Here is a 25520-nt window from a genome sequence, read left to right on the forward strand (position 1 = left end):
CACGCGTAAAACGCGCGGGAGCGCCGCGCCCGGTTCTCGGCCCGCTGAAGGAGAGGACTACGAGCCCCGGGAGGCCGCGCGAGGGGGCGGGGCGGGGCGCGGCGCGCGCCTGCGCAGTCGGCCCGGCCGGGCCCTCAAGGTGATGGTGGGGACGGGCGGCGCCGCACGTTGCCCTGCCGCGCGCGCGGGGCGGGGAAGGGGCGGGGACGCGACGGGGACGCGACGCGACGGGAGCGGCGCGCGCGGCAGCGGCCGTCCGTCAACAGCCGCCCGGTGCGTCTCCATGGCCGGGGGCCCGTGAGGAGGAGCGGTGGCTTTGGCCACAAGGTACCCGCTCGTGTGGGGCCGAGGGGCAGGGGCTGCCGCCCGGGAGCGGGCGGGCACGCGGCGGAGGCGGTCGGGGGAGTGTGTGTGTGGGGGCTGCGTTCTCTCTGGCAAACTCCGGGGCCGTTTTGTGTGGCGTGAGCGATGTCGGCCACCGGTCGCGGACGGTTGTACCGCTCGAGGGCCGTGGTTAGGTTCGGCTCCCCCGGGTGCTTCTCTCCTCAGGCAACCGCTTCCGCGCCTGTCCTGTTGGGTGTTGGTTGTTTTCGGGGTTTTGGGGTTGGGGTTTTTTTTAGATTGCTTAAAGGGGCTCTACAGATGTTTTCTTGTTTAGTAAGTGTTTTGGACGGTTTTTAGCGACTCGCTTGTGGCGTGTGACAAATACGAGCAAAGGGGCTGGCTTCCCTCAGTAGGAGAATCTCGGAGCTGAGAAATCCGATTTTTGCTCCTCCTGCCTGTCCGCTGGTAAAAATCATGGGTTTTGGCTCACCTTGAGCTTTCAGCGCTTTTTTCTCTTGCACTTTGTATGGACTAGCTTTGGAGGTCTCTGAATCCGTAGGAGGCAGTGGCTGGCTGAACAAGACACAACCCTCTTGGCAAAGTCGCATGGAGTTACGGTCCTCATTAGTAATCTGCTTCTGGTAATCGACTATGGGATTTATCCAAGGAGTCGGACTGAGAAGTCGTAAGAATTTTTGTTAAGGCTTTTAAGTCAAATGTGGATTTGTGTCAGGCAGTGCAAACTGCGTGTTCAGCCTCATTTATGTCCATTTCTGAAATGCCTTCTACAAGCTGGCCCAAAAGAGAAAACATTAGTTTGGACATGAAGTGTCCTAGAATTCCTTACCAAAACTAATTCTTAAAATGAAAGTGTTCCTCAATTTACCTAAACCCCAAGGTGTTACTGTTATTAGAAGTATAAACATAAAATGATTTACCAAAGTTTTGCTACTTTAGGGAGAGAGGGAACAAGTTCCTCAGCTGGAATGTGTCTTGCTGCACGTGCTGCTAGCTTACGTGACTTGCAGCTGCTTCTGTGTGGGAAATGCATGCACAGAGGATAATGTGTCCCCACTATCCATCTCCTCCTATGGGGCTGACAGCAGGTGTTTATCTCTTTTTCTGTTCAAGGGCTGTTTGAGGTAGAAGCGGTATGATTGGCCTCTGTGGGAGCATTATTGAATTGCACTCGCTGTGTGAGAAGCAATTCCATCAGGGAGGAAAAAAAAAAATCATTTGAAGATTTGGGTAGGTGGATATCAGGTGGCTTGCACATGGCAAAAACTGAGTAGGGAAATTCAGACTGCTAAAGAGTATGTAAGGAATGTAAGAAGTTAAAGATTTGTCTAGCATGACTGTCTACAGATCTACTTCACAGACTATAGCAGCTGATAAGAAAAAGTTTTGACCTGGTTTTGATTTTTAAAAGGATTTGTGTAATTCTCCTGCTGTAGATGATCTTTTCTCCAGATGAACTGACCTAGCTTGTGTGTATGCTTATAGGCATCACTAAGAAGTTGAAGTCTGTTTTTGCAAGACGGGGAGTTCTTGATGTCCCCTTTTCTCAGATAACAGCCCTCAGTTTGCATCTTGACACCTTTCTGGATCTGTAGGGAGTTCTGACTGGTCTTGAAGATACAGCCACGACAAATTCAAGTCGAAAGCAGAGAGCGCACTGATTTTTAAAATGTAAAACTGCTAGTTGAATGCATAATATTCCTTGCGATCAGTTAGTTTTGCAGACTGGAAAGAAGATCCAATATAGTTCTTGTTGGTGTTGATACACTGCAAACCCAGGTAGTTGAAGCTGAACTTATTTTGAAAATTAGATGCCGAAGCAAATTCAACATCGATCAGCAATATTTCAGTATTAAGAATGGAATAAAACCTCTAGAAGAACTGAGGCCTGGGCCCAAAACATGATTGAAGTCTTCCTGGACAGTAATGTGTCATCACAATAGCTCATAAGGATTTTACTTTGATATTCTGATGGGTAACTACCCAGTTCCATCACTGTAGATCAAGGATCAACCTCAGGGTCAGGGGTTCTTAATGACTCTAAAGTACCTCTAGTAGATTTTTTGACTTGAGACAAATGGATGGTGCAGTATGGCAATAACAACAACAAAAAAGCATACTGCCCAAGTTATAGGACTTTTCCTTTATTTTTAAGTCTTGGATCATGATACCTCTAAAAACCACGTTATTCTTTATTTCCCTGTCATTATAATAAAATTACAGTAATAGTAGAAAGTTAGTTAAAAAATGCTTATGATCTGTTGTGATGATACCTTCCACAAGTCAGTTGGTCTTGAAGGTACTAGTACAGGTGTGTTAAGCCCAACATACTTTGTTCATATTAAGTCAAGAATGTGTCACTTCAAACTGGCAGGAAAATTATGGTTTGACCAGGTGTTAGTAGGCCAGATTGGTGTGCCTAGTTATGTCAGCCTTCCCACCTTTTGTCTGCCTTAGTAGCTAAGCAGTTAAGGACAGAAGTCATTTCTGCTTTAGGGCACTGGGATTACACAATAGGGCTTCACGCTGGTTGCTGTCTAGACTTCTGCAGTGCAAATAGTAATGATCTGTGTTCTTATTAATTTTGTGTTTCCTCTAAACAGCTCTAATCCTTTCCACCCCAGTGCCTTCCATCACTCAGTTCTGCCCACATGATCTTCAAACTAGCTACCCATCATACAATTCAACAAAAAATGAAAATTTGTTCTTGTTGTGTTACCAGACATGACACTGCTCCTTCTAAACAAAGACATCTGAATGGTAAAACTAGGTCTTACTCTGTGTATGTCAGAAAGTACCACTTAGCTGGGCTGTAAATTTTAATTCCATGGATCTACTATTTTATTTTGTCCCCAAACTGACCTTGACCATGTGCAACAGTTCTTACATAAACAAAACAAGAAGTTGCATGGCTGTGACTCTGGCTTTGTAGAGCATGCTAGCAGATGATCCCTTGCAGCTCTCTAGAACTTGAGTAGTCTGTCCTTGCAGAGTGGGATGAGGGAAGGGAATGGGGCTTAGTACAGTCAGGTGCTCGCGAACAAAATATAAAACACAGCAGTAGTTTTTTTCAAATGGATGGATTTTGTAGCTTCTAAATAAAAATACCTGAGTGGCTTTACAGCAGTTCTGTAAGTCTCTTCCAAAAGTGGCTAGTGGAAGAGTTGAGTAGAACAGGAGGCCACTTAATCTTTTAACTGTAATTAGTTAACTGTAATGTGCTTTCCTTTCTCAACCTGAATGCAGCAATGTAGTAAATCTGCTACTTCAGACTGTGAGCAGGAGCATTATTAGAGTCCTGTTCCTGAAGTCCCATCAGGGTTCCTTCTGGTGTGAAGACACAGCTCTGTGAGTCTGATGCTCTTTCGGACACTTGTAGATGGTGTCATTTTGTTACTTGCATGGCTGCCAACATTAGCAATCATGTCATCTGTGCTAAAGATGCTGTGTAAGGCATTAAATTGAATAGTGGGCAAGAAAGTTTATCCACTCAGGTATCAAGACCTTAATAAAAATAATACTTCTTTCATAAGAACAGTTCACATTCATTTGTAGAGTTGTGGGGAATAGCATTTACTAAAAATTAGAACAAGAGTGTGGTTTTGAGCATGTGTGTGTTCTGTAAATGTTATGATCAGCCTCTTCACACATAATTTTTCAAGATATTCTGATTGATACTACACATATTTCCCCATATGGAGAAGTCTGAATTCACAACAGAGAATTCAACACTTGCTTTGAATATTTAGGAAAGATTTGTACTCGAAGTGAATGTCTGCCAACAGTAATTCTGCTGAAAGATGAACGTTCTGTATTTTTTGCTGGGAAAAACGACAGCTTTTCAGTGTTTGAAAATGTGAAATAAATGTGGTGGGAGAATAAAAGAAAAAAAAAATCTTGAACCTAATGCTTCCACTGTGAATTCTGCTGTTAATGAAGCTCTGGGTTTTTTTTCAGTTTGGGGCTGGTTTACAGTTATTCCTACTTTGTTTCTAATTGTGAGGCTTCAGAGTTTTTCCTTGAGCATGTTTTTTGAAAGTCTTAGAAGCACTTTGGGTAATTTGATGGGTAAAAGACTCGTTACTTGGTGGGGGTTGTTTTAAGTGTTTTGTAAAATTGTTACATAATATAATTTGCATTTAAAATATTATTACAGCCGATACTGTTGATTATGATTGGGTTATGGAGGGAAGAGATACAGAACAATGAGACAAGACCTGTGAAGATTCAAGGTAGCAAAAATAGCGTTTGTCAAGGCTAGAAAAAAACAGTTTGGTAGTCACAATGCAAGACGAGGCCAAAGGGTCTACAGAGTTGGTGCTAAGATCCAAGTTTAAGCATATTCCTAATAAATGCCTTTTATAATTAGTCAAGAGGAAGTATCTGCAGCATGTCTCCAGTTGTTTCATTAGATCTTTCAGGAATAAATATGTGATTATAACTCTAAGAGCTGTTTAAATTAAATATAACCTAAGTTTTATATGTCAGTGAAGTCCTGAGTGATCAGAAAGATTATGAATTGAAAAATGAGCTTGGCTACTAGAATCCAAATTATGAATAGCAGGAAGTCTTGAGCAAGCTGGAGTTTTAACTTTGTCCGCAACCTTTTGACTGTAACTGATGGCTCTGTTAGTGAAAAGATGTGGACAGCAGATCTGAACTCTGAAGAGAGGTAGCAGAACTTCACAAAAGAAATATCTGAACCCTGAATGTAGAACTAACAGTCATGTTTCTAATGCCTTCCAGCATGTCTTAAAATGTAGAGTCAGAACTCTTGAGATGATTAGTGAAAGTCAAAAGAGGTGAGGAATCTGCCAGATAAAGTTCAATGAACTATCGAGAGAGGAGATCCTAAGACATTCTCAAACAATGTTTTGGTGAAGTGTGGAACACTGATGTGTGTATGTATTTGTGTTTTAGCATCTAACCCCTCACCAGTTCATTTGTAGGTGGTTTTTTTCTGAGTGAGTTCACAGGGATATGCAGGAAATGGCTGACGTGAAGCTTGCTTATGTGAATTACCTTTTGCAGCCTCTTCTAGTTAGTAGAAGCTTCCCACTGCTTTGTAAACTGCACCCCCACCCCCACACTCCCCTACACCTCCGTGTTAAGGGCCCTCTGGCTGAAAACCCTCTGACAAAAAAACACAAGTGTTTGGAGGGGAATGAACTAATGATACATTGGGAGATACAAGGACGAAAGAGGCTATCAGGGGTTGCTTGGGAAAGTTATTACACAAGAGTGGAATAGAAAGGAGGGAGAATTAGATCTTATTTTGATCATTAGCTTAAAGTGAAAGGTAATGGGCAGAAGGGCAAAATAATACACAGATGAGCACAATCCCTGCTTTGAACTAACAAAGGGCTTTTTAAACATTTTTAGCATAGATATATATGTCTATTTCTAAGCTTATCTAAAAGCATGACTTCTCTAACTTGCTTATTGCAGATGCGTGTCTATAGAGTGACAAATAGACAGAAACCCAAATCAGATAGCACTTTAAAAGGCAGGTTTTTTCCCCTTCCTTTGACATGTGCCTGTTACTTTGGGCGGCTCTGGAACCAACGTAGAAGTTCCAGCAAATTTACACTTGTTGGAAGGAATCGTGGAGAGTAGAGACCTTCTGTAGTATTAGTGTAAGAGGTGTACTTACATAGAAATTCAGTAGAGGGCAGAATGAAACTTCTGAACGAAGGAACCCAGGGTAGCTGTTCAGCACTGCAAGGCAGGAAAACAGAGTTAAAAGATGGAATAGCACGAGTTATTTAAAACATAGTTCTAAAGAGCAGTAAGCACTACAAGTGATTGTGATACTTTCTTTTAGAAGAATTGGAGAGAGATCATTCACACTTTTATATAATGCTTAGCTGTGTGCAAGCTTAAGATCTAATGCCTTCCAACATAGAGGAAAATGGGGATACCACTGTCATATTGACTGGGTGCAGATCAGCTGTTAAGCCTCCTGTTTAGCATTCCAGATCTATAACTCAACACACAGGCATTGCATTAGGTTCTCCTGTTTTATTTGCCTTCTGAATCCAATGTTCAGACTTTATAAATGTCTACAAGAAGTTTTATTCTTCCTAAAGCTACATTTTGTTGTGCTTTCTAATACTTACGTCTTGGAAGATTGTAGTAGCAAAGATTGCTGTGTGTGTAAGGACCCTATGAGGGTTTATTCTACTTTCATGACTTCACTAAGTTTGTTTTAGCAAGAACAAGAGTAGTTGAGATAAAATAAGGGTAAAAAAAGTTGTTGGCTTGTCTCCACTTATATCAGTATTGAGCTGTAGTAATATGATCAATTTGAAAATTATAGCATAGCATTTACTAAGTGAAGAGATTAGACATGATGGAGGTGGGATGGGGCTAATGTTTTAGGGTAATTTGTCTACAAGAATTTACTCTTTCATTTGTTTTAACGTGATGATTTTTTACCAACAGTTTAATAAATTTCACCATGACTTATTTTGCATTACTCCCTTTAACCAAAAATGTGGTGTTAATATGTTTGGGTTTTTTTTTTTAGACAGCCCTAAATGGTAGACAAGATTGGATAGCTAGTGATGCCCAAACTTCAAATTATAACCCAAGTTTCCTAGTTTAGAATGAATAACAGATTGTATCAGGGACACTGCAAAAGTAGTAAAGGTCATAATACAAATTCTAAATGCTCATTCATATACTGTGAAAGTACTAATACAAAGAATAAAAAGTCCCTATACACTGCCGTTTTCCTGTCTGTGGATAGTGACTGCATGCTATGCTGAACCATTGCAGTTACTAAGAGGTTTATCTTTATATTTTACATTGAGTTTAGGAAAAGCAATGATGCTTTGCACGTATTGCACTATTATTATAATGATTTTAAAATGTGTTCCCGGGTTTTTAGGCAACCCATAGATGTTTTCTGTTCAGTTGTAGTTTTCTTATTTTGGTTTATTAGTTAGGCAAGATGCCTTTTTTTTTTAAATATACTGCTAGTAAGTTCTTGACAAGAACAATTTAAATCTGAAAACAAGTTTTGAGGGTTTTTTTAATTATGTTTAGTGAAAATGTAAGCAATACAGTGGGGTTTTTTATTAAACTGAGCTGTTTGGATGAGATCTCTGTACATTTGCTTTTTATGCAGTCTGAAAGGTGAGCTGGAAAGGATTTCTGAAAACTTGGTTTGTGTCCTTTCAAAATCCTTCTGTATATACAACACACAACCCTCAAAGTTTGCTTGATTTTACACTAAAAATGACAAGAATGTAAATTAATTCTCTGGGTTCACAGAAAGGTGCCTTGGGAATGGAAAAAAGCTCATGGATTTTCATTGGGAACTCTCCTGTGGTATAATTAATGTTCTTTTTTTAAACAGTAACAGAACAAGTGAAAATGCTTTGAATTCATCCATATTTACATATTGTATTCAGAGTGTTTCTGGTAGAACTGAGAAAATAAACCACTGTAGTCTACATATACTACACCCGCAATTCCCTCAGATGCTTTCTGACCTCTTTTGTAAAAGAACTTACACTAAAGTTTTTGCCATCTTATATCCACACCTGTTCTTGTATTTTAATTTCTCTGGTAGCTCAAAAAAAGTTAATTGTAACAGGGTAACTGTTTTTATACAAGTCATCCTGATGAAAGTTTCATCTGACAGCATCTCTGGCATGATTTCTCTTTTCAACAGCAGATATCCGCAGCAGCCTTTGCTGTACCTATATTGGCCTGGCTTGCTGCTTCTGTGTTTTCCAATGATCCCCTGTTTCTTTTTTGCATAAAATGTTAGCACACATCCAAAACCATGAATTTGTGGTAGTCACATAGACCAGTTCTGTGACATTGAGAGATCCTGAATTTTTGTTGTCCTAGGAACAAAAGCAAGTCTAATCTCTACTTCCTAGTAATCACTGGAAGGCAAAGATGTAGCAGAGCAAGTGCAAGAGATAGTTCTCTTGGAGTACATCATGTTTATGCCAAAGCTGATCTAAATTATAACAGAAGTACAAAAGTTTGCTAAATAAAACCTCTAGCACTGTAATGAGAAGCTGATCTATGCTTTTCCTCAAGAGGCCACTAAAGCCCTCCTTTTGTGTCAGAAGGCTTGTTAATAGCTTGCCATGAGACAGACGTGCCTTCAGGAACTAAATGGATGTCCAAGAATCCCAACCAGGAGTATGTCCTGCACAGCCAAGATCTCTTCAGCTCAGTTTACAGCCAGCTGGAGATACTACTAAATAGTTAGCCAGAAAATGACAGCACTGAAGAGGACACCTTACCCCAGAAGTGTTTGTATATCTTTTCATAGTTTGTCCTACTAGCATCTAGGCAGTCACTGACCACATGGGATTCTTAAAGCAGAGAACAGCTATATTTGTCCTTAGACATCTCCATATTTTTTTTTCCTTGTGGCATTTTTAAGAGAAAGCTAATGTAGAAATCTAAGATGCTTTAAAACACTTTCTGCTCCCCACCCCTGGCAAAATTCTCATGCCACAGACTGGCTGCTTTTCCTTCCACCTTGGTATCTGAAGATTCTAGCTTCTGTTCTTTTCTGTGCCTTTGCAGCATCGTGCAACAGCATGAAAAAAATGAAATATGCTAAAATGAAGAAACAACTTTTGAAAAATGTGGATAACATTTAGGTTACTGTCCTGACTTCTTGAGAATCTGAGTGGTTTTAACAACCTAAAGTTACAGGTGCAGTTGTACAGCTTATAGCTCCAGTAATTTCTTTAAGAAAAGTATTATATTTAGAGAATAAAATTGTCTCAAATCCATAGGCTGACACACTTTCTCCCAGTGCCTGTTGAGTGCACAGGGTACTAGGAACTCCCTTTCACTAATTGCATCTTAAAGGACAGATTTCTCTGTATTCATCTCATGTTTTAGAGGGATGAAACAACTAGTTTCGTATTTCTTTGGACCTCCAACCACATTAAGTGTGCACTTTGAGTTGTCTGTCCTGTTTAAGATGTTTGCGATGTTGAGCCAAGTAATTAAAATATTAGTTTAGCAGCTGCATCCATCATCCCTTTAACAATATTCATTTCTTTAAAATCAATTTACAAAGTGTATGCTATATTAATCTGTTATTTTATTCATTTGCCTTTCCTACATCCTACTGTAACCATTATAATACTTCCCTTGTTTGGTCTTATAGTGCTGCTGGATAGTAGTGTAATCCTCAACTTACTGATACTTCAAAAGTCTCTCCTTTGTTCATTTAGATAAATAAAATAAAGCACGTACCTATGAAACACAGTAGGATTGTTAGGAAAATTCCAACCTTGTTTTGAAAAACCTGTTTTCTTTTATTCTCTCAAATACAAGCACTATTGTATCTAAGCCTTTTCTTATATACCAAGCATCTAGCAAAAAGCTTTTTTAAAGTGGAGAAGCAAAAATTAAGCTGATTCACAGTATTAGCTAGAACCCATACTTTTGTCTGTGCTTACAAGGTTCACGACCTTTTCAGGATCTACGCTAGATGATTAGGGAACCTCCCCTTTGACCAGCCAGGTCTTGCATAATGGAGGAAAAAACCCTTAATGAGTTCCAAGTCCATCTGAGGATATAGAAACAAAAAAAGTGGTGTGGCAAGTCTTGTCAGTGGCCATGCTAGTTCCTCTGCTTTAAAGCCATTGGTGACGTTCTATTTTTAAATCTTATAAGGTGCACCTAACTCTGTGAGCAGAGGCCTTGAAACTCATTTACTAATCACAACTATGCTAGCAACTGACTGATGAGTGTTGAACACATAGTAGTGACCCATCACTGCTTCATGTTAAGGAGAATTCTCACCCCCTGGGAGCCATTTCGTACCCAATGTTCTGCAGCCATTGTAATGAATTAGAGGTGTGGTACGGCCTTACTTTTGTGCTGTCAGTAGCTGCAGGACAGCAAAACCTGGAAATGGTGTTCTGAGAAATGCTACTATATGTATACTATATAGAATGGGAAAATTCAGAAATACTTACTCTGTTTCTTCTTGCTTCTGTACAGAAGAATGATCTTCTTCCAAGGTTGTTGGAATGCAGAGTGCTGTTAATAACATTAATGAACCAAAATCAGAGTGCTGAGCATGGTTTCCCCCATGTTGTATGGTGGCAAGTTTCAAAGCTTGTTTGGAACAGGTACTTTTCAATAGGGTACCATCCACTCAAAATAGCTGAACAACAGAAGTCTGACCCAAGAGCTCCCAAATTCTCACAGATGGATAGGTATCCTTTGCTGAGTCTGCTGGCGGTATATTGTGAAAATCTACTTAGGGCAGATGCTCAGTGTTGTGTACTGTTAACAGTCCTCTGTGGAGAGTTTTTATCCCTCAGGAGTGTAAGTGGCAATAGGCAAGCCAGGTAGTTGTCCTCTTCCAGTTTGTTGTTATAATTTCTATAAATCAGTAAGGTGGTTGGTGTATGACAGAGTCCCATCTTAACACTTGACTTTTGCTGAGTGTTTTCCACTTTTTGTTTTGAGAAGCAATTGAATTTGGATCTAAGTAGTCAGCAAGAATCTCTGCTTCTTGTAAAACCAGAGATACTACAAGCAGTTACAACTTCCAGTGAATTCTTACAGAAGACTGACTTGCTCTATAAGCAGCAGTACTTCTTGGCTCCCATTGAGTTCATAACTCAACAGGAGTAACTGCTTGCTTTCATAGAGACTAGAGTTCCCTTTTCCCCTGTTGATGCAATACCTCCTGTTAGTGTGAGTTCAACAAAAGCAGGTGTCTATGCTTCACATGCAAGGTAGAGGTTACTGGGGAGTTTGAAACCATTCTGCCAATCTTTTCCCCACATCAAACATTGTTTAATTCTAGTAATTGCAATTAATTCAAGCACAACGATAACATAAAAATACCTAGAAAATATATAGGCAGGAATCTTCCAACAGATGCATTTGGGTTATGAAACTTTTGTCGCTTGGAAGGAAACAGTAATTCACAGTTGAGGAACTTCTAAGTTACACAGAAAAAAAATTCTCCCATTAGTGTGTCAGTATCCAAAGGGGAATTTATACCAATAAATTCTTCAGTAAGCAAGGTTTCAGGCTGACCAAAAATCTTCATAATGTTAGTTTGCTGTTGTTGCTATTTCTCTAAATGCACCTTTTTTCTACTTTAGCAGAGTCATCAATATGTTCAAGACATACATTTGAAAGGTGGTGAACTAGTGGAAGAGTTGCAACTTTTTGAAGATACAAACCTTAACATACTTTTCTTGTTGTGTAGCTGGAAAGTAATAAAGGGTATGTATGGGTTCATTTTTTTTTTAAACTTCTGCCTATGTTATGAAGTATTAATCATTTTCAGCAGCCTAGACAAATTCACTATCAAAACACCCGACTGAAAGATATTTAAGTCTATAGGTGAAGCAGACATGAAGACAACAGTGGAGTTTCAATTAAACTTGAATGATTTCTAGTTAGGATCAAGAATTATGATAATTAAAAGCATAAAAGCATCAGAAAGACTTGAAGGTTGTAATATGACTTAAGTGGCATTTGTTACATAAAATCAATTAGTGGCACTTTTTTGGAAGGAAGGAAAATTAGTTCAGTAACTTGCAGTCATTGTATAAAGGAAAGGAGAGAGTTAGTAGTTCATTCACTAGTTCAAAGCATGCATTTGGGGCAGGGGTGGAAATGACTTCTTTATGTCTATGCATGCCAAACATCATTCCTCTCTTCTTCTGTGGGGAATCTCTCAATGGTTCTTTTGAACTTTCAGGAGTAACTGTTAAGTATTCTAAATCATAAAGTTAACTGGGCTATCCACAGTTTTAAAATATTCTTTGCATTGTAATATTTTGGAAATTGCAGTTCAATTTTGCTCCTGTTAATACATGACATTCAACAGTACCATCCCCCTTCCTAACAGGTGTATACTGGCAGGCTGTTATGGTTAGGTTTGTTACTATTAAGGGGATTGATTGATTATTAATAGTAATTATTATTATTGATTTTTGTGTGTGTGTGTACGAACCTTTACTCTTAATTCAAAATAGTATAGAACACGAAAAAACATACCGAAATTAAGAATGTATTTACACCAAAAATTAATTTTAATTGCAATAGAGGGAGTTCATACTACATTTATGTAGGCTCGAAGTGTCACTCAAACTATCAGCTGCTACTAGAAGTGAAGTTTCAAGGGTAATTTTTCAATAACTGTGCCAGATTATGCAGATAAAAGCAGTAGATAGCACTAAACACCTAGAAATGTTTTTAGAGAGTAGAATGAGCATTTTAGCTGTGAGGAGCAGAGTGTGTTAAGTGAAGGGGCCATTTTAGTTCAGAATGCTAAAAAAGTGAGTTCTAAAAATATTTGCTTAATTCTAGAAGGTAACAATTTCTGCAAAGCAAGATAAGGAAAACATTTTAAAGTAGAAGAATAGAAAGCAATTTAAAATTTGAGAATTTCAAGTGGCATTGGAGCAAATAGAAATCAGATTATTGAAATGCATTTCATTTACTCTTCTTTGTTTCCTCTCTATAGAAACCTTAGCCACACTTCATCAAAATGCAGCGGAGTCTATTACATACTGCATCTCATCTGGCGCATGGGACATGTTTGGTTTTTCCTCGCACTAGTACCTTTCAGTGCTTAAAAGGACAATCAGTGTTGTCTAATGTTGGATGCAAAGTGATTTTAGCACTGGACCCTCCTAAACGATGTCTTCATGCAGGTGCAGCACAGTTTGCCTCAAAGAAAAGCGCTTTTTCATCACAGCCAGCAGACACTCCTCACAAAGTATCAGAAGAGAGAAATCCTTTGACTTCGGCCACTGATAAACCCAAGCAGAGCCCTGTAGAGTCAGATTCTTCAGATCCTGATCCGTTACAAGACAAATCAATTAGTCTCGTTCAGAGATTCAAGAAAACTTTTAAACAGTATGGAAAAGTCATGATTCCAGTGCATCTTCTGACTTCTACTGTATGGTTTGGATCCTTTTACTATGCAGCCATGAAGTAAGTTGGTATTTTGTTGCAGTGCCCAATACTGCTGTTGAATTGAGACTGACTTTCACACGTGAAAGGACATATAAATTATTATTACATGTTAAAAAGTGCCTCAATATCTAGTAGGGAAATGATGCTTCAGTTAAAAATGTAGCCTAAGATTAGTATCGAAAGTATATAGAATTCATGAGAGTGTCACGTACATACTATTGTCATGCAGTTATTGCTGTGTACTAGATATGTTGTTAACATTTGAAGGAATGCTCATCTCCCCAAAATATGCATGGATGTAAACAGCATTGAAATTACTAGTAACCTCTCACAAGGTAAAGATAGGGATTTGGAATCCTGATTACAAATTGCTAGGTGAGATCTTTATAGACCTGTTCTTTTTTTGCTGTTGGACTTGAGGGTTATTTCACCACTTCTTCCCCCCTTCATCCCCAATCCTCCTTCATCATTGGACTTGTCGTTTACCTCACTCTGAGCTCCTTGCAAGCCATGTATATCTCTTCCTTTTTTACTTCTTTTTCCTGTCTTTCCTGTCTTCCACTGAAAAAATTGCTACTGTAGGCCAGACTTTTTAATTGGAAATTAAATATTTGTGTAGCTGAAAAAAAGATAAGTATTCTAATTTTAGTTTCTTTCAGCTATAACATGTGCCAGATACTGTTCTGGAAAATGGCATTTATTGGGAAAAAAGCCTACTATATCAGCTATGAGCTGCTAGTTCAGGTGAAAGAGTTTTTATCTATCTGCACATGGTTTGCTAAATATGAGTAAATGTTTATCTCTGGATTGCAAGTGTTTTATATTTAATAATAGAAAGCATGAAACAACAACAGTTCATGGCAGCAGCAATGAGGCTTTGACATCTGAATGCCTTACCGCACAAGTGTTTGTTTTAGTTACTCTAACCAGCTGGCATAATTGCCCTTTCTAGGAGCTATAGATCCAAATGTCATTCTAAATTTAGCTCATGTCAGAGGAATAAAGGTCTTGAGCTATAAAAATATTTTGCTTTGGATGAATTCGGGTTGATGCTTACATCCAGACATTTCAGATTGAGTGAAGATTACTTTTCTTGAAACACTTAAGTTAGCTGCTAAAATCAGTATTTATTTGATGGATGAAAGCAGCAGAAATATTTAACTAGAAACTAATTATAACAAAGCTTCAGTTTGTCATGCCACAGGAGCAAGACCCTCCTGAAGTGGAAAATACCTTTCAGAATGACTGCTCATGATATGAGATTAAACAATGGTGATTTATGAAATAACATGGTTAATGCTGTCTTTCAGATCTTACTTGGTCTCCATTTTCTACTCTGGGGCTAGGCCTTCAGGTTGTAGTTCTAGTCACTGTTAGTAAATTACTGCCTGTTATTGTTACTGATGCTGAAGTGATCGCATGCACAGAAGAATGCTTTAAATAGTAGGTAGAAATGGATAATGATACTAATAATACATCACTAAATATTGGAAAGTCAGGTCATCTATAACTGCATGTAGCTTTCTACTGTAATGTAAAGACAGTCTGTCTTTTTTTTTCTTTGGTGCTGATGTTAGCTTCCCTGGTTTTCAAATAGAAAGAAACGGTGATAGGAGCTCCCTCCACCCACCTTATATTGACAAGGTAGAACAGCTGGGTACAAAACCCCTGAAGTCTTGTCCATATAGCATGTTGCTTCCTTTTCTTTTGCCACATTCCATTTGTTTGATATATTTACAAGTGAATGGAGGACACAGAAGTATGGATTCAGTGCTTCTGGGCATGCTGCAGAGTAGTCTGAAATTTTAGAAAGAAAAAAAAATTATTTTGGGTAAAACAGAACATGAAGTTGAACCTGCACAACGGGAGCCTGAGTAACTGTCTTACCACCATTATATCTACTTGTCTCCAAACGTAATAATCTGGGACACTGGTAAGTTAGTAGCTACTCAGCCCAACAGGGATAGTATAAATGAGTCACCTCTTGGAATGCTGAAAAGAACATTAATTTCCCTATATGTACAGAAATAGAAATCCTGTAAGTATATTGATTAGATGAAAAAATACTTTGCTATCATATTACAAAGTTTGTATAATAGATTTAAAGAATGGAAATGGTACTGTAAATCACTGTTCAGGTTTCAAATTCCAATTCAGGTTGCCAATTTTTTTTCTCTTTTATAGAGGAGTGAATGTTGTTCCATTCCTGGAGTTGATTGGCTTACCAGAGAGTATAGTAAACATCCTGAAAAATTCCCAGAGTGGAAATGCACTAACTGCATATGCATTGTATAAAGTAAGTATAATTATAGTTTGTAAATAAGCTCTAAATCTTGCCTGGTGAACTGAACAGGGTTTATTTGTTTACAGCAGAAAGAATTAATGCTGTTTTCGCTCTTTGATAGTTACACATACTTCAGCATTCATTTTTGTAGTAAGAATAGTCACATGCAAATTGATAGGGACTCTGTGTTCCTTTAAGGAGTCTGTCTGTATTTCTAAAATAATTTCTTTGTTTGCTGCAGAACTGTTGTCTGCCCTCAGAGCTTTAATTACAATTAAGTTATTCCTCTGTATTCCTGACATAATGAACAGGGATAAAGAGGTAAAGTCTAAACACCTCATAATTTCCAGGTAAACATACAGTTGTTATTATCCTAGAGGATTCGCTAGTTTGTCTTCCTACCTTAGTTCTTCATCATTGTCAAGTACTTTTGTTGTCCATTTGACTCAGTTACTTACATTCAGGTTTGGGTCTCTTTTTATTGATTTACAGGTGCACAATCTGTGTTTGGGAAACTTGAAACATGTCAGACCATGCAAAAACAAAGTTCTATATTTGCTTTGAATGCCACTTATCTGTTTTGTTTCCAAATGCGATGTGCTTCTTCCCTGTTATTTAAAGGCATTATTTTCCCAAACAAAATGTGAAAGCACTACTCTTGCTAATTATTCCTGTGCCTAAAAGAGACCAATAAATAAATGTGGTTAAATATAAAGAATTTATTATAGCTGGGAGATCTGGCAGAAACTTTCAAGATGTGGAAGCATTAGAATAGGTTGCAAAGGAAAGATTGTGCAGGCTTTATCTTTGAAGTTCTGAAAGAACAGGTTAGTCTATCTAGAATAATGAACCTGGTTTGTTGTGTCTTGGATTAGCTGACCTCTGAAGGTCTCTTTTAGCTCTAGCTTTCTATGTGTGGGTCCTAGTTTTGGACTGAAAGATGCCTATACTCTTGTGAATTTTAGAATTTAAAGTATATCTTGTTTGCTTACATGGCTCAGTGTTGACATACTCTCTGTTCTGAATTGCATTCTGAGATGCCTAATGCTCGTCCCACAAGCTGCACAGGGAGTTGTTGGGTTTTTTGTTTTTAAATGTAAATCTAATGCCTGTGCTAGTTTTGTCAAAAGGATACTTTAAGTAAAAGGTATGCATTTCTGGGGGATGCACTGTATATTGGCTTATTTCCTTATAAATAGAAGATCTTTTTAGTATCTGACACTGGCCAAAATAATTTTCCATATTAAAAATACCTTTTGCTAGATAATATTGTCCTGTTATATTGATATGGTGTGTTCTTTGGTTTCTTTAAGATTGCAACTCCTGCCAGATACACTGTGACTTTGGGAGGAACATCCATCACTGTTAAATATCTACGTAAGAATGGCTACATGTCCACACCACCACCAGTAAAGGAATATCTACAAGATAGGATGGAGGAAACAAAAGATAAAATTACAGAGAAGATGGAAGAAACAAAAGATAAAATTACAGAGAAGATACAAGAAACCAAAGATAAAGTTTCATTTAAGAAAATAAAGGACTAGGAGGGATGCTTAATTTTTAGATATATCAAATTTAGCACTTTAACCTTTTGTGAGGCAGGATATACAAAGTGCACTTCTGAGCTTTTTTTTTTCTTTTTTTTTTTTTCCCCTTGTCTGGAGACTACAATTGCTCTGTGGATTTAAAAATTCTGTATATTCACCAAGGTTAAAGTTCCCTGGGGGAGAGTAGTTGTGACAAAATTTCAGTTTACAGAAGGAATAATGAATCACAAATTAGAAGTTCATGTGTCCATTGGTAATAGTGTTAACAGTTACTCTTCCCTCTTTTCTTCCTCCTGCCCTCCTCAAAATGAAGATGGTTTCTTTCAAAAGCCACTACTTTATTCTTCTTCCATCATAGTGCACAGCCATTATTCCATTAGACTGAATCTTCCATTAAGTGAGAATGAAGATTTCTCTGCTGGGAAGGGCAACATATTTTGCTTTTCAGAGTATGTGGACCCAGGCCTCTTCAGTAGTGATCATCTCTCAACTTGGAGACAGACCATTATCAGTGATACTGCACATGAAGGAATCAATGGATTAGCCAGTCAGTTGGAATGAATTGTAATGGCTATGCTAACTTCAGCTGAGCTGAGCTGTGATAGTTTACAGGTTTGGACTATGAATCTTTCTTGGACAGTCTATCTTTTCAGAAATCTCAACTGAAATCTATGGGAAGATGAGTTAATCACAGTAGCCATACTGTCAAGTATACTTTGTTTCCTAAAGTTGATTTACAGTAGAAAAAAGTTATTAAATAAAATTAATCAATAATTGTATATTAAAAACTAGGGGTTTTTATTATATTGAAGTTTACAAAACTGTTTCATTTCATTTTCAGAACAAAAAAAATTCTGAAAGAGAAGTTTACTTGAGAAATTGATATACCAAGGGGCTTTTAAAACTAAATACATGCAAAGTTAAGAGTTAAACCCAAAAGTTCCTCCTCCCATTCAGGAATCCCTCAGACTTTAGTAGAACAATTTAACTAAAATAAGCATAATTTCAGAGACAGAGATCACCATCTACTAAACTTTTTTCCCCTGCATTTTCTTAGGTCAAGCAAATACTTATTCATAGCTGAAGGCTGAAATGCTGTCTCGGAGATGTCATAAAGGACTAAAGTTCAAACTGTTCTATTTGACTGGGCAGGCAACCTTCTCTCATGGTTTTACTCAAATGTAGGCTAAATTTAAGTGTTCTTTTTTCTTATTTCTATTACAGATCCCACTTTGTAGCTGTGCTCTGCATGCGTATCTTGTTTCATAAAGGTGGTTTTTTGCAGGGGGATATGCAGAAGCAACAGAGTTGGGCCCTGAGCATTGTAAATTACTAGAATAAAAGAATATGGCTGACAAAGTATCAGCTCTGTCCCACTCTTATGTGTTCAGTCAAGTCACTGAGAGCCTCTCCATGTTTGAGTGAGTCGAACTTCATTAACTTAATTATGCAGGATTGATTATATACTTCTCTGCCTCTGTCCACGTGTCACATCGTGACTGCAATCTATTGCCTACCTCACAGGGATGTTGTGAGGAATAATCATTGTATGTACATCTTCAGGACACTGAAAAGTGCCATGTTTCTGATAAATATTATTAAAAAATAATTCTGTGAACTCTTATGCTGCGGAGACAAGCACTACTGTAGAATTAGTTAATAGATGCTTTTCTTTTTTTCTATTTTAGTGTACTTTTCCTTACTCTCCTCATGCACGCATTCTTCTGATGTGGGTGTTTGTTCTGGTTTTCCATTTTTGCAGGTAGTGTTGCCTCTGTCCTGCAGCACCCCACAAAGCCTGAAGTCTGCCCCAGTAATACAGCATGGTCTTCCTCACAGTCTGGGACCACACATGGGAACCTCTTGGTGCAGCTCACAGGATCCATCTCTTCTCTGCACATGGCAGGGGTTGCACAGGGTTGCTGTCCTAGGATGGGTCTGTAGCCCCCCCAGGCATGTTAGAACTCATTTATTACATAGGGTTTTTTTGGTACCCCCATCCTCTTGCCCTTCCCCATGTCCAGCTGGCCTGTGACCACTCCAGTGCTTGCATAATCCCTCACTACCAATGCTAAGTGCAAAACACCTCCTTTCTTAACTATGTGCAGTAGACTGTCCTAGGTGACCATTTCTGCATCTGCAGGAGCAGCTCATAGTGACTATTGTCAAGGGCCTCATCTATGTACTGTTTGGTCAATTTTGCAGCATGAACAGGCTCAAGGAGTTTCTGGAACAGCCCCATCCTCCACGCAGCACATCAATTAACAAAGCACACAATTAGGTGGATTGATCTACACAAAGCGGGAGGGGAAATCAAGACTTTGAAAATCTGACCTGGAGAGCAATTAGTCAAATGCTCAGTTGCACTGGTGACCTTGTCTCAAGTCAGCCTCATCTGGAATCAGTGCATTGCCTCATTAGCACAGAGACCAGCTGGGGTGTTCCTGGGCCACCCAGGGGATGAACGACATTACCCCACTGTGTGCCCAGCATGTACCCAGCTGCACTGCAGTTTTAACTATAGGATAAAGTTGACTTTCATCCTTGTGTCTATCTATCTCACTTATAACTTGATTTCCATAGCTCTTACCACGATACTTGGGTGCACTTCTTGTTACTGATGGGTCCCTGTGGCTGGAAGCCAGTGTCCATCCCCCTTTGGTGAGGCAGTGCACCCCAACTGCTCACAGGCTGTTTGCGTTAAGTAAGGGGCTGCCTGAGGACAACACCAGGTCTCCTCTTAGTGGTGCCCAAGCCAGCAGAGTTGGCGTACTGCCACGTGGCAGCAGTGTCCCTCAAGGTGGAGCAGCACCAGGGGGTGCCTTTGGCAGCGCAGAAGGAACAGAGAGGCAGGTGCCATGGCTTAGGAAGGCAAACAGTTTGTCTGCAGCACCTAGAGCTGATGTTGAGGCAGCCAAGAAGCGACCCAAGCAAGGGGGTGCCCAGCAGAGCTCTGTGAGCTCTCCCCAGCAGAGTGCCAAGAGCCCTTGGTGAGGTGAAAAGCCCAGGCAGAAGCCCAGGAGCCCCATCCATTGCCTGCAGGACCATCCAGTCAGTGCTAGGAGGGGCTGCCGCCTTCTGGCAGCTCAGCATCCTCATGGGAAAGAGCTGTCCCTTTGTCCCTTTACCTGTCCTTTAAGCCCGGGGGGGGGGCTGTCCCTCCGAGACCAAGGCACCTACCACCACACAAAGTGCTGCTTTGGTAACTTACCCCACTTCTGCCTGCTCCCTGCCTCACACATAACACCACTGGAGACCATCACGTTGTCTGCTTCTGGTACAGGTACATATGTGAAGGCACTAAGCACCTGCCAGAGCAGAAGCTGGAAATGAAGTCACAGCTCAAGCAGAAGCTGACATAGTGCCCAAGCAGGACCAGGAGCCAAAGGTACAGCCTGAGATGGGGTTAGACCCAGAGCTGCCGTCCCAGAGTTGAAGTCGTAACCTGAAAAGGAGCTGAAGCAGTGGCCCAAGACAGGGATGAAGATGCAGCCCGTGTAAGAAAGAGCCCAAGCCAAGTGACTGCTCAAGCAGGAGTTTAAGCCAAAGTCACGGCCTGAGGTGAAGTAGCAACCTGAGCTGGAGGCAAACTCTGGCTGGAGCTAAAGAAAGAGCCTGAGATGGGGCTGGAGGCAGAATAATGCCCAAATGAGGACCAGCGCCAAAGATATGACTCCATCAGGAGCAGGAGCCAAAGTTTCAGCCCAAGCACTGGTCAGAGCCGAAGTCACAGCTGAAGATAGGCCCAGAGTCAAAATAACGGCCCAAACAGGGACTGGAGAGAAAAAAAAAGAAAAATCAGAGCCCAATATCAGGCCAGAGCCACATTTGCCACCTGAGGTAGTGCCAGAGCCAAAGTCATAACCCAAGATGGGCTGGGATGAAAACCATGGCCAGAGATGGGGCCAGAGCCTACATCGCTGCCCGAAAAGCAGTCAGAACTACAATAGCTGCCTGAACATGGACTAGAGCCAAATTTGAGTTGGAGGCAAGTAGCAGTCCAAGATAAGGCAGGAGCTGAAGTCACAGCTCAATATAGGGCCAGAGCCAAAAAAAATCACAACCGGAGATGCCATTGGAGATGAAGCCACAGACCAACATGTGGCTGGAGCCAAAAAGTAACAACCTGCTACCAAGCCATAGCCAAAGTTGCCAGACCAAGCAGGCACTGGAGCTGAAGTAGTGACCCAGTATTAGGCCATACCAGAGTCAGAGGCCTGAGATGGGTCTGGAGCTGAAATTGCAACCTGAAATTGGAATGGAGCTGAAGTCATATCTAGAGATGGGGCCAGAGCTGAAGCCATGGCCCAAGATTTCAGCCAGAGGCAAAGTAACAGCCCAAGATATAGCAAGCGATGAATTAACAGCCCAAACAGGGGCTGGAGCCAAAGACGTGGCCTGAGGTTGGGCCAGAGCCAAAGACGGAGTACAAATATCACCACCGCTGCTGTTGCAGCTCAAGATGGAGTTGGAGTTGAAATCACAGCCTGATATGGGGCTGGAGCCAAACTTGCGGCTCAAAATGGGGCCAGAGCCAAAGCTGCAACCCAGTATCAAACCAGAGACAAAGATGTGGATGGTGAGGTGGCCAGGGTCAAAGTCACGGCTTGATATGGGGCTGGAGCTGAAGTAGCAGCCAAAATACATGCCAGAGCCACAACAGCTTTCCAAGCAGGGCCAGAGCCAAAGTTGTGCTCTGATATCAAGCTGATGGCAAAGTGGCTGCCTGAGATGGCACCAGAGCCAAAGTCGCAGGCTGAGCAGGGGCCAATATCAGGCCAGAGATTAAGTCACAGCCCAATACGGGGCCAGAACCAAACCTGCAATCAGATATGCTGGAGCCAAAGTGGCAGCCCAAGATGGGGACACAAATTTTTGGCCTGAGCAATGGCTGGAGCCAAAGTTGCAGATGAAGCTGTAGCTGGAGACAAAGTCACAACCCAAGATGGGGCTGGAGCCAAAGCCTTGGCCCAAACAGGGACCGAGTCACAGCAGCCTCCTGAAGAGGGGCCAGAGCCAAAATAGCCACTTGAGGAATGGTCAGAACCAAAGCTGTGGCCAAAGATGGGGCTGGAGGCAAGCTGCAGTCCAAGATGGGGCCAAGCAAAAATCTTGGCCAATATTGGGCCAGAGCCTCAGTAGCAGCCTGAGGTGGGCCAGAGCTGAAATTCCTGCCCCAGATGGGGCAGGAGCTAAAGTCTCACTCCAATATCTTGACAAAGCTGAAGTCGCAACTCTAATTTGGCACCAGTGCTGAAGTCACAGCCCAAGCAGGGGCCAGAGCTAAAGTTGCTGCCTAATATCAGGTGGGAGCCAAAGACACAGACCAAGACAGGGCAGAGCAGAAGCCGAGGACCAAGCAGGGGCCAGAGGAGACATGAAAGCCTGAGCTGGAGCTGAAGTCATGGCCCAATATAAGGCTGGGGACAACCCAAGATGGGCCCAGAATCAAAGTTGTGGCTCAAGATGGGGCCTAGAGCTGAAATCATTGCCAAAGATGGGGCTGGAGCCAAGGTAGTGGCCCAAGATGGCTCGAGACCTTTACTCACAGCCTGAACAGAGGTCAGAGCTGCAGTCACAGCCCGAGATGGGGCCAGAGCCAAAACCGCAGCCCAGCCAGCTGAAGTCTCAGCCCGGTATCAGCCTGGAGCTGAAGTTGTGGCCCAAGATAGGGCCAGAGCAGGGGCCGGAGTTGAACTCACAGTGTGATACGCAGCCAGAGCCGAAGTTGTGGCCAACACTGGTCTGGAGCCCAAGTAGTGGCCCGAAATAGGCAGGAGCAAAAGTTGCAGACCAAGATGGAGCTGAGCCGAAATTGCAGCCCAATATTGGGCCAGAGCTGAATTTACAACCTGAGCAGGACCTAGCGTCAGAATCACAGCCCAAGATGGGGCCAGAACCAAATTCATAGTCTGACACGGGGCCAGTGCCAAAGTCATGGCCTGGCATCAGGCCGGAGCTGAAGTCTCAGTCTCAAGATGAGGTTGGAGGTGAAATCATGGCTGGAGCAATGGCTGGAGCCAAAGCGATGGCCAAAAATGGGGCCAGTCAAAATAATGGCCTGAACAAGAAGCAGAGCCAGTCGTGGCTGAAGTCAGTGCCAGAGCTGAAGGTGCAGCCCAAATCGGGGCTGCAGCCAACGTCAAAACACATTTTCCTGATTGTGTCCCCTTCAGGGCATTAGCTTAGAGAATTGCACTGCATTCATCCTTGTTCATCACTTAACGTCAGCAACAACAATAATTAGAGAATTGTAATTATCCCTGGCAATTATCTGGCTATTTTGATGAAGGTGATCTTCTTAAGTAGAAAGAATATCTCTTGATTTCATAAGCCTGCAGTTGCGTTAAGTTTGGGCTTGACTGTGATGAATTGATTGGACAATCACAGAGAAGGGAGCACAGGGGAGGATACACAGACTTGTTTAAGAATGGAAAAAAAAAACAACCAAAACCGCAGGCCTACTACGACAGAGGAAGAGTTTCATAAAGAGACACAACTACAGAAAGATTTCTAGCTGTGTCTGGGTCTGACCAAGTGGGCAGAAGGAGACAGGTACTGTTTAAAAATAAAAATAAAAAAAATATAAAAAAAAAAAGAGTTTACAAATCTGTTACTTTTCTGTTACTTTTTCTGTGCAGAATTGGTATAACTGAAAGCTGCTCAGTGCTTTGCAGGTGCCAGACAGGAGACATCCTCATGACATGCAGCAGCTCTGTGAGTACTTGCTCCTCATAGAGGCAGCAGCGAATGCAGCTCTCTAGCCAAGAGCCACGGTGGGTAACGGTGGTCACAACAGTGCCCACCTCTGAAGGTGAAGCCCCTTTTCTCTAAACCTTGTCCATTACCATAAAGAACAGCCCTATATGGGGAAAGAGAGGTTCAGGCAATCCCCTGTGTCCCAGTGTGCCACAAAAGCAGTATGTGGACAAGCTCAGGGAGTCAGCAATGGGTGCTGCTGGCAAGATCTCATTTGTAACTTCTGGGCTTCAGCATCCTCTAGGAGAAGTCAGAGACGAGAAGTGATGCTGTACTTGCCCTTCATGCTTAATAGGCTCTGCGGTAAGTGGTGCGAAGTGGCCTCAGCGGACACCGACTAGCACTTCCCACCAGCACATCCGCACCGACAGCGCAGCTCTCCACCCAGGCGCTCCCCGAGAGCTGACATAGGGTGCCTTTCCCCCAAAAGCAGGTGTCCCCACGCAGCTATGGCATTTAGCCACTTTTCAGTGCAGAAGGAGACGCATCAGAAGAATTTTAGCGGGGGAAGAGAAATTTCTCAGCCTTGGCTGACTGATGGCTAATGCTTCGGTTTGCCAAATACCTGCATTTCATTTTTATCCTGGGTTAGATTAGAAATGCCATGAAAATAAGGATAATGCACTATAATTTTATATAAGGAGTACTCCAAGTTCTGCCTAATGTCACTAACAGTATATTTTATATTGCTGGATTGTTGTGCAGTAGTCCTCTATTTAAGCAATTTGCACATCTCTGCACGGTATGTACCTGTATACAGCCAATCTGCTTTAAAAAAAGAAAGTAATACTGCCAGCGCACAAGCAGCACTTAAACTACAGCTGCACGATTGACTCTTGAGTACAGTTTTACCACAGACAGGCACTTTATCTCTTCCGTGTTACTGTCAGATGGCGATTTTAGTTTACCTGATACCATTTTCCTGACAGAGCATAATTTTCCAGTAGAGGAAAGTGTTTCCCCTAGCATATGGCTGGAGCTATCACGCATATTTTCTTATCTACAGGTATGATATCAGCAGAATATACAGCATAATTTTAAAAGGTGAGAGGGCTTGCATGTTGAGTAGCTAATGTAGTTATCACTCAGCCATAGGGCTTTTAATGTGCGCCAATGCACCTCTCGCTCAGAAGCTGCGACACCTAATACTGCACCAGCAACCATCCAAAACAAATACAGCTAAAGAACTATCAGCACCTTTGATCTGCAGAATGAAGGGGGGCAAAGGAACCAGACTGACTTTGCAGTCAGTCAGTCAAGCCTTACCTGTTAGGTTTTTCCTGACAAAACATTAGTGAAAGTCACCAGCTCATCAGCTTTTTCCCTGAGAGCTATACAGGTTGCAGCTGTAAGCAAATCTTATAGCACTTACAATCTTAACCCCATCGTCAGGAAAGAACTAGCTCCTATACATTTTGCTGTTGCCATAAACCCTGCTGAATGGCTATGCAAGCACATTCGTGCTTTTATATTTGACTTATACGGCTTCGCCAAGTAAAGCCAACTAGGGCAAACTTGGCTCAGCTTATGAAACATTCACAGCATTGTAACACAATTACGCATGTATGCATATACACAGGGACTTGTAATAAGCTGGAACATCCTTGCTGCTTTGAGATGAAAATGACTTTTTTTTCTTT

The 25520-nt window shown here is 41.3% G+C and overlaps 1 protein-coding gene across 4 annotated transcripts; it reads left to right on the forward strand.

The window, feature by feature from the left end:
• Positions 1-83: 83 nt before the first annotated feature.
• Positions 84-18745, forward strand: FAM210A (family with sequence similarity 210 member A). 4 transcript variants are annotated; one of them, XM_075022926.1, is made up of 5 exons: positions 84-139; positions 11460-11583; positions 12833-13305; positions 15472-15583; positions 16885-18745. In XM_075022926.1, the coding sequence occupies exons 3-5, from the start codon at positions 12857-12859 to the stop codon at positions 17116-17118; spliced, it is 795 nt and encodes a 264-aa protein (XP_074879027.1). In that variant the 5' UTR covers positions 84-139; positions 11460-11583; positions 12833-12856; the 3' UTR covers positions 17119-18745. The 4 variants fall into 4 exon arrangements, with proteins under 4 accessions (XP_074879027.1, XP_074879024.1, XP_074879025.1 ...); XM_075022923.1 differs by lacking the exon at positions 84-139 and adding an exon at positions 209-327; XM_075022924.1 differs by lacking the exon at positions 84-139 and adding an exon at positions 213-327 and having other exon boundaries at positions 11463-11583.
• The last annotated feature ends 6775 nt before the right edge of the window (positions 18746-25520 follow it).

Source organism: Buteo buteo, chromosome 3, assembly GCF_964188355.1.
Source record: "Buteo buteo chromosome 3, bButBut1.hap1.1, whole genome shotgun sequence".
Lineage (NCBI taxonomy): Eukaryota > Metazoa > Chordata > Aves > Accipitriformes > Accipitridae > Buteo > Buteo buteo.

Excerpts from the sequence above, each read along its gene's own strand:
- FAM210A (XM_075022926.1), top strand. The coding sequence starts at position 12,857 with ATGCAGCGGAGTCTATTACATACTGCATCTCATCTGGCGCATGGGACA. Across the intron at positions 13,306-15,471 it reads TTTTACTATGCAGCCATGAA|AGGAGTGAATGTTGTTCCAT; the intron begins GTAAGTTGGTAT and ends TCTCTTTTATAG. Across the intron at positions 15,584-16,884 it reads CTGCATATGCATTGTATAAA|ATTGCAACTCCTGCCAGATA; the intron begins GTAAGTATAATT and ends GGTTTCTTTAAG.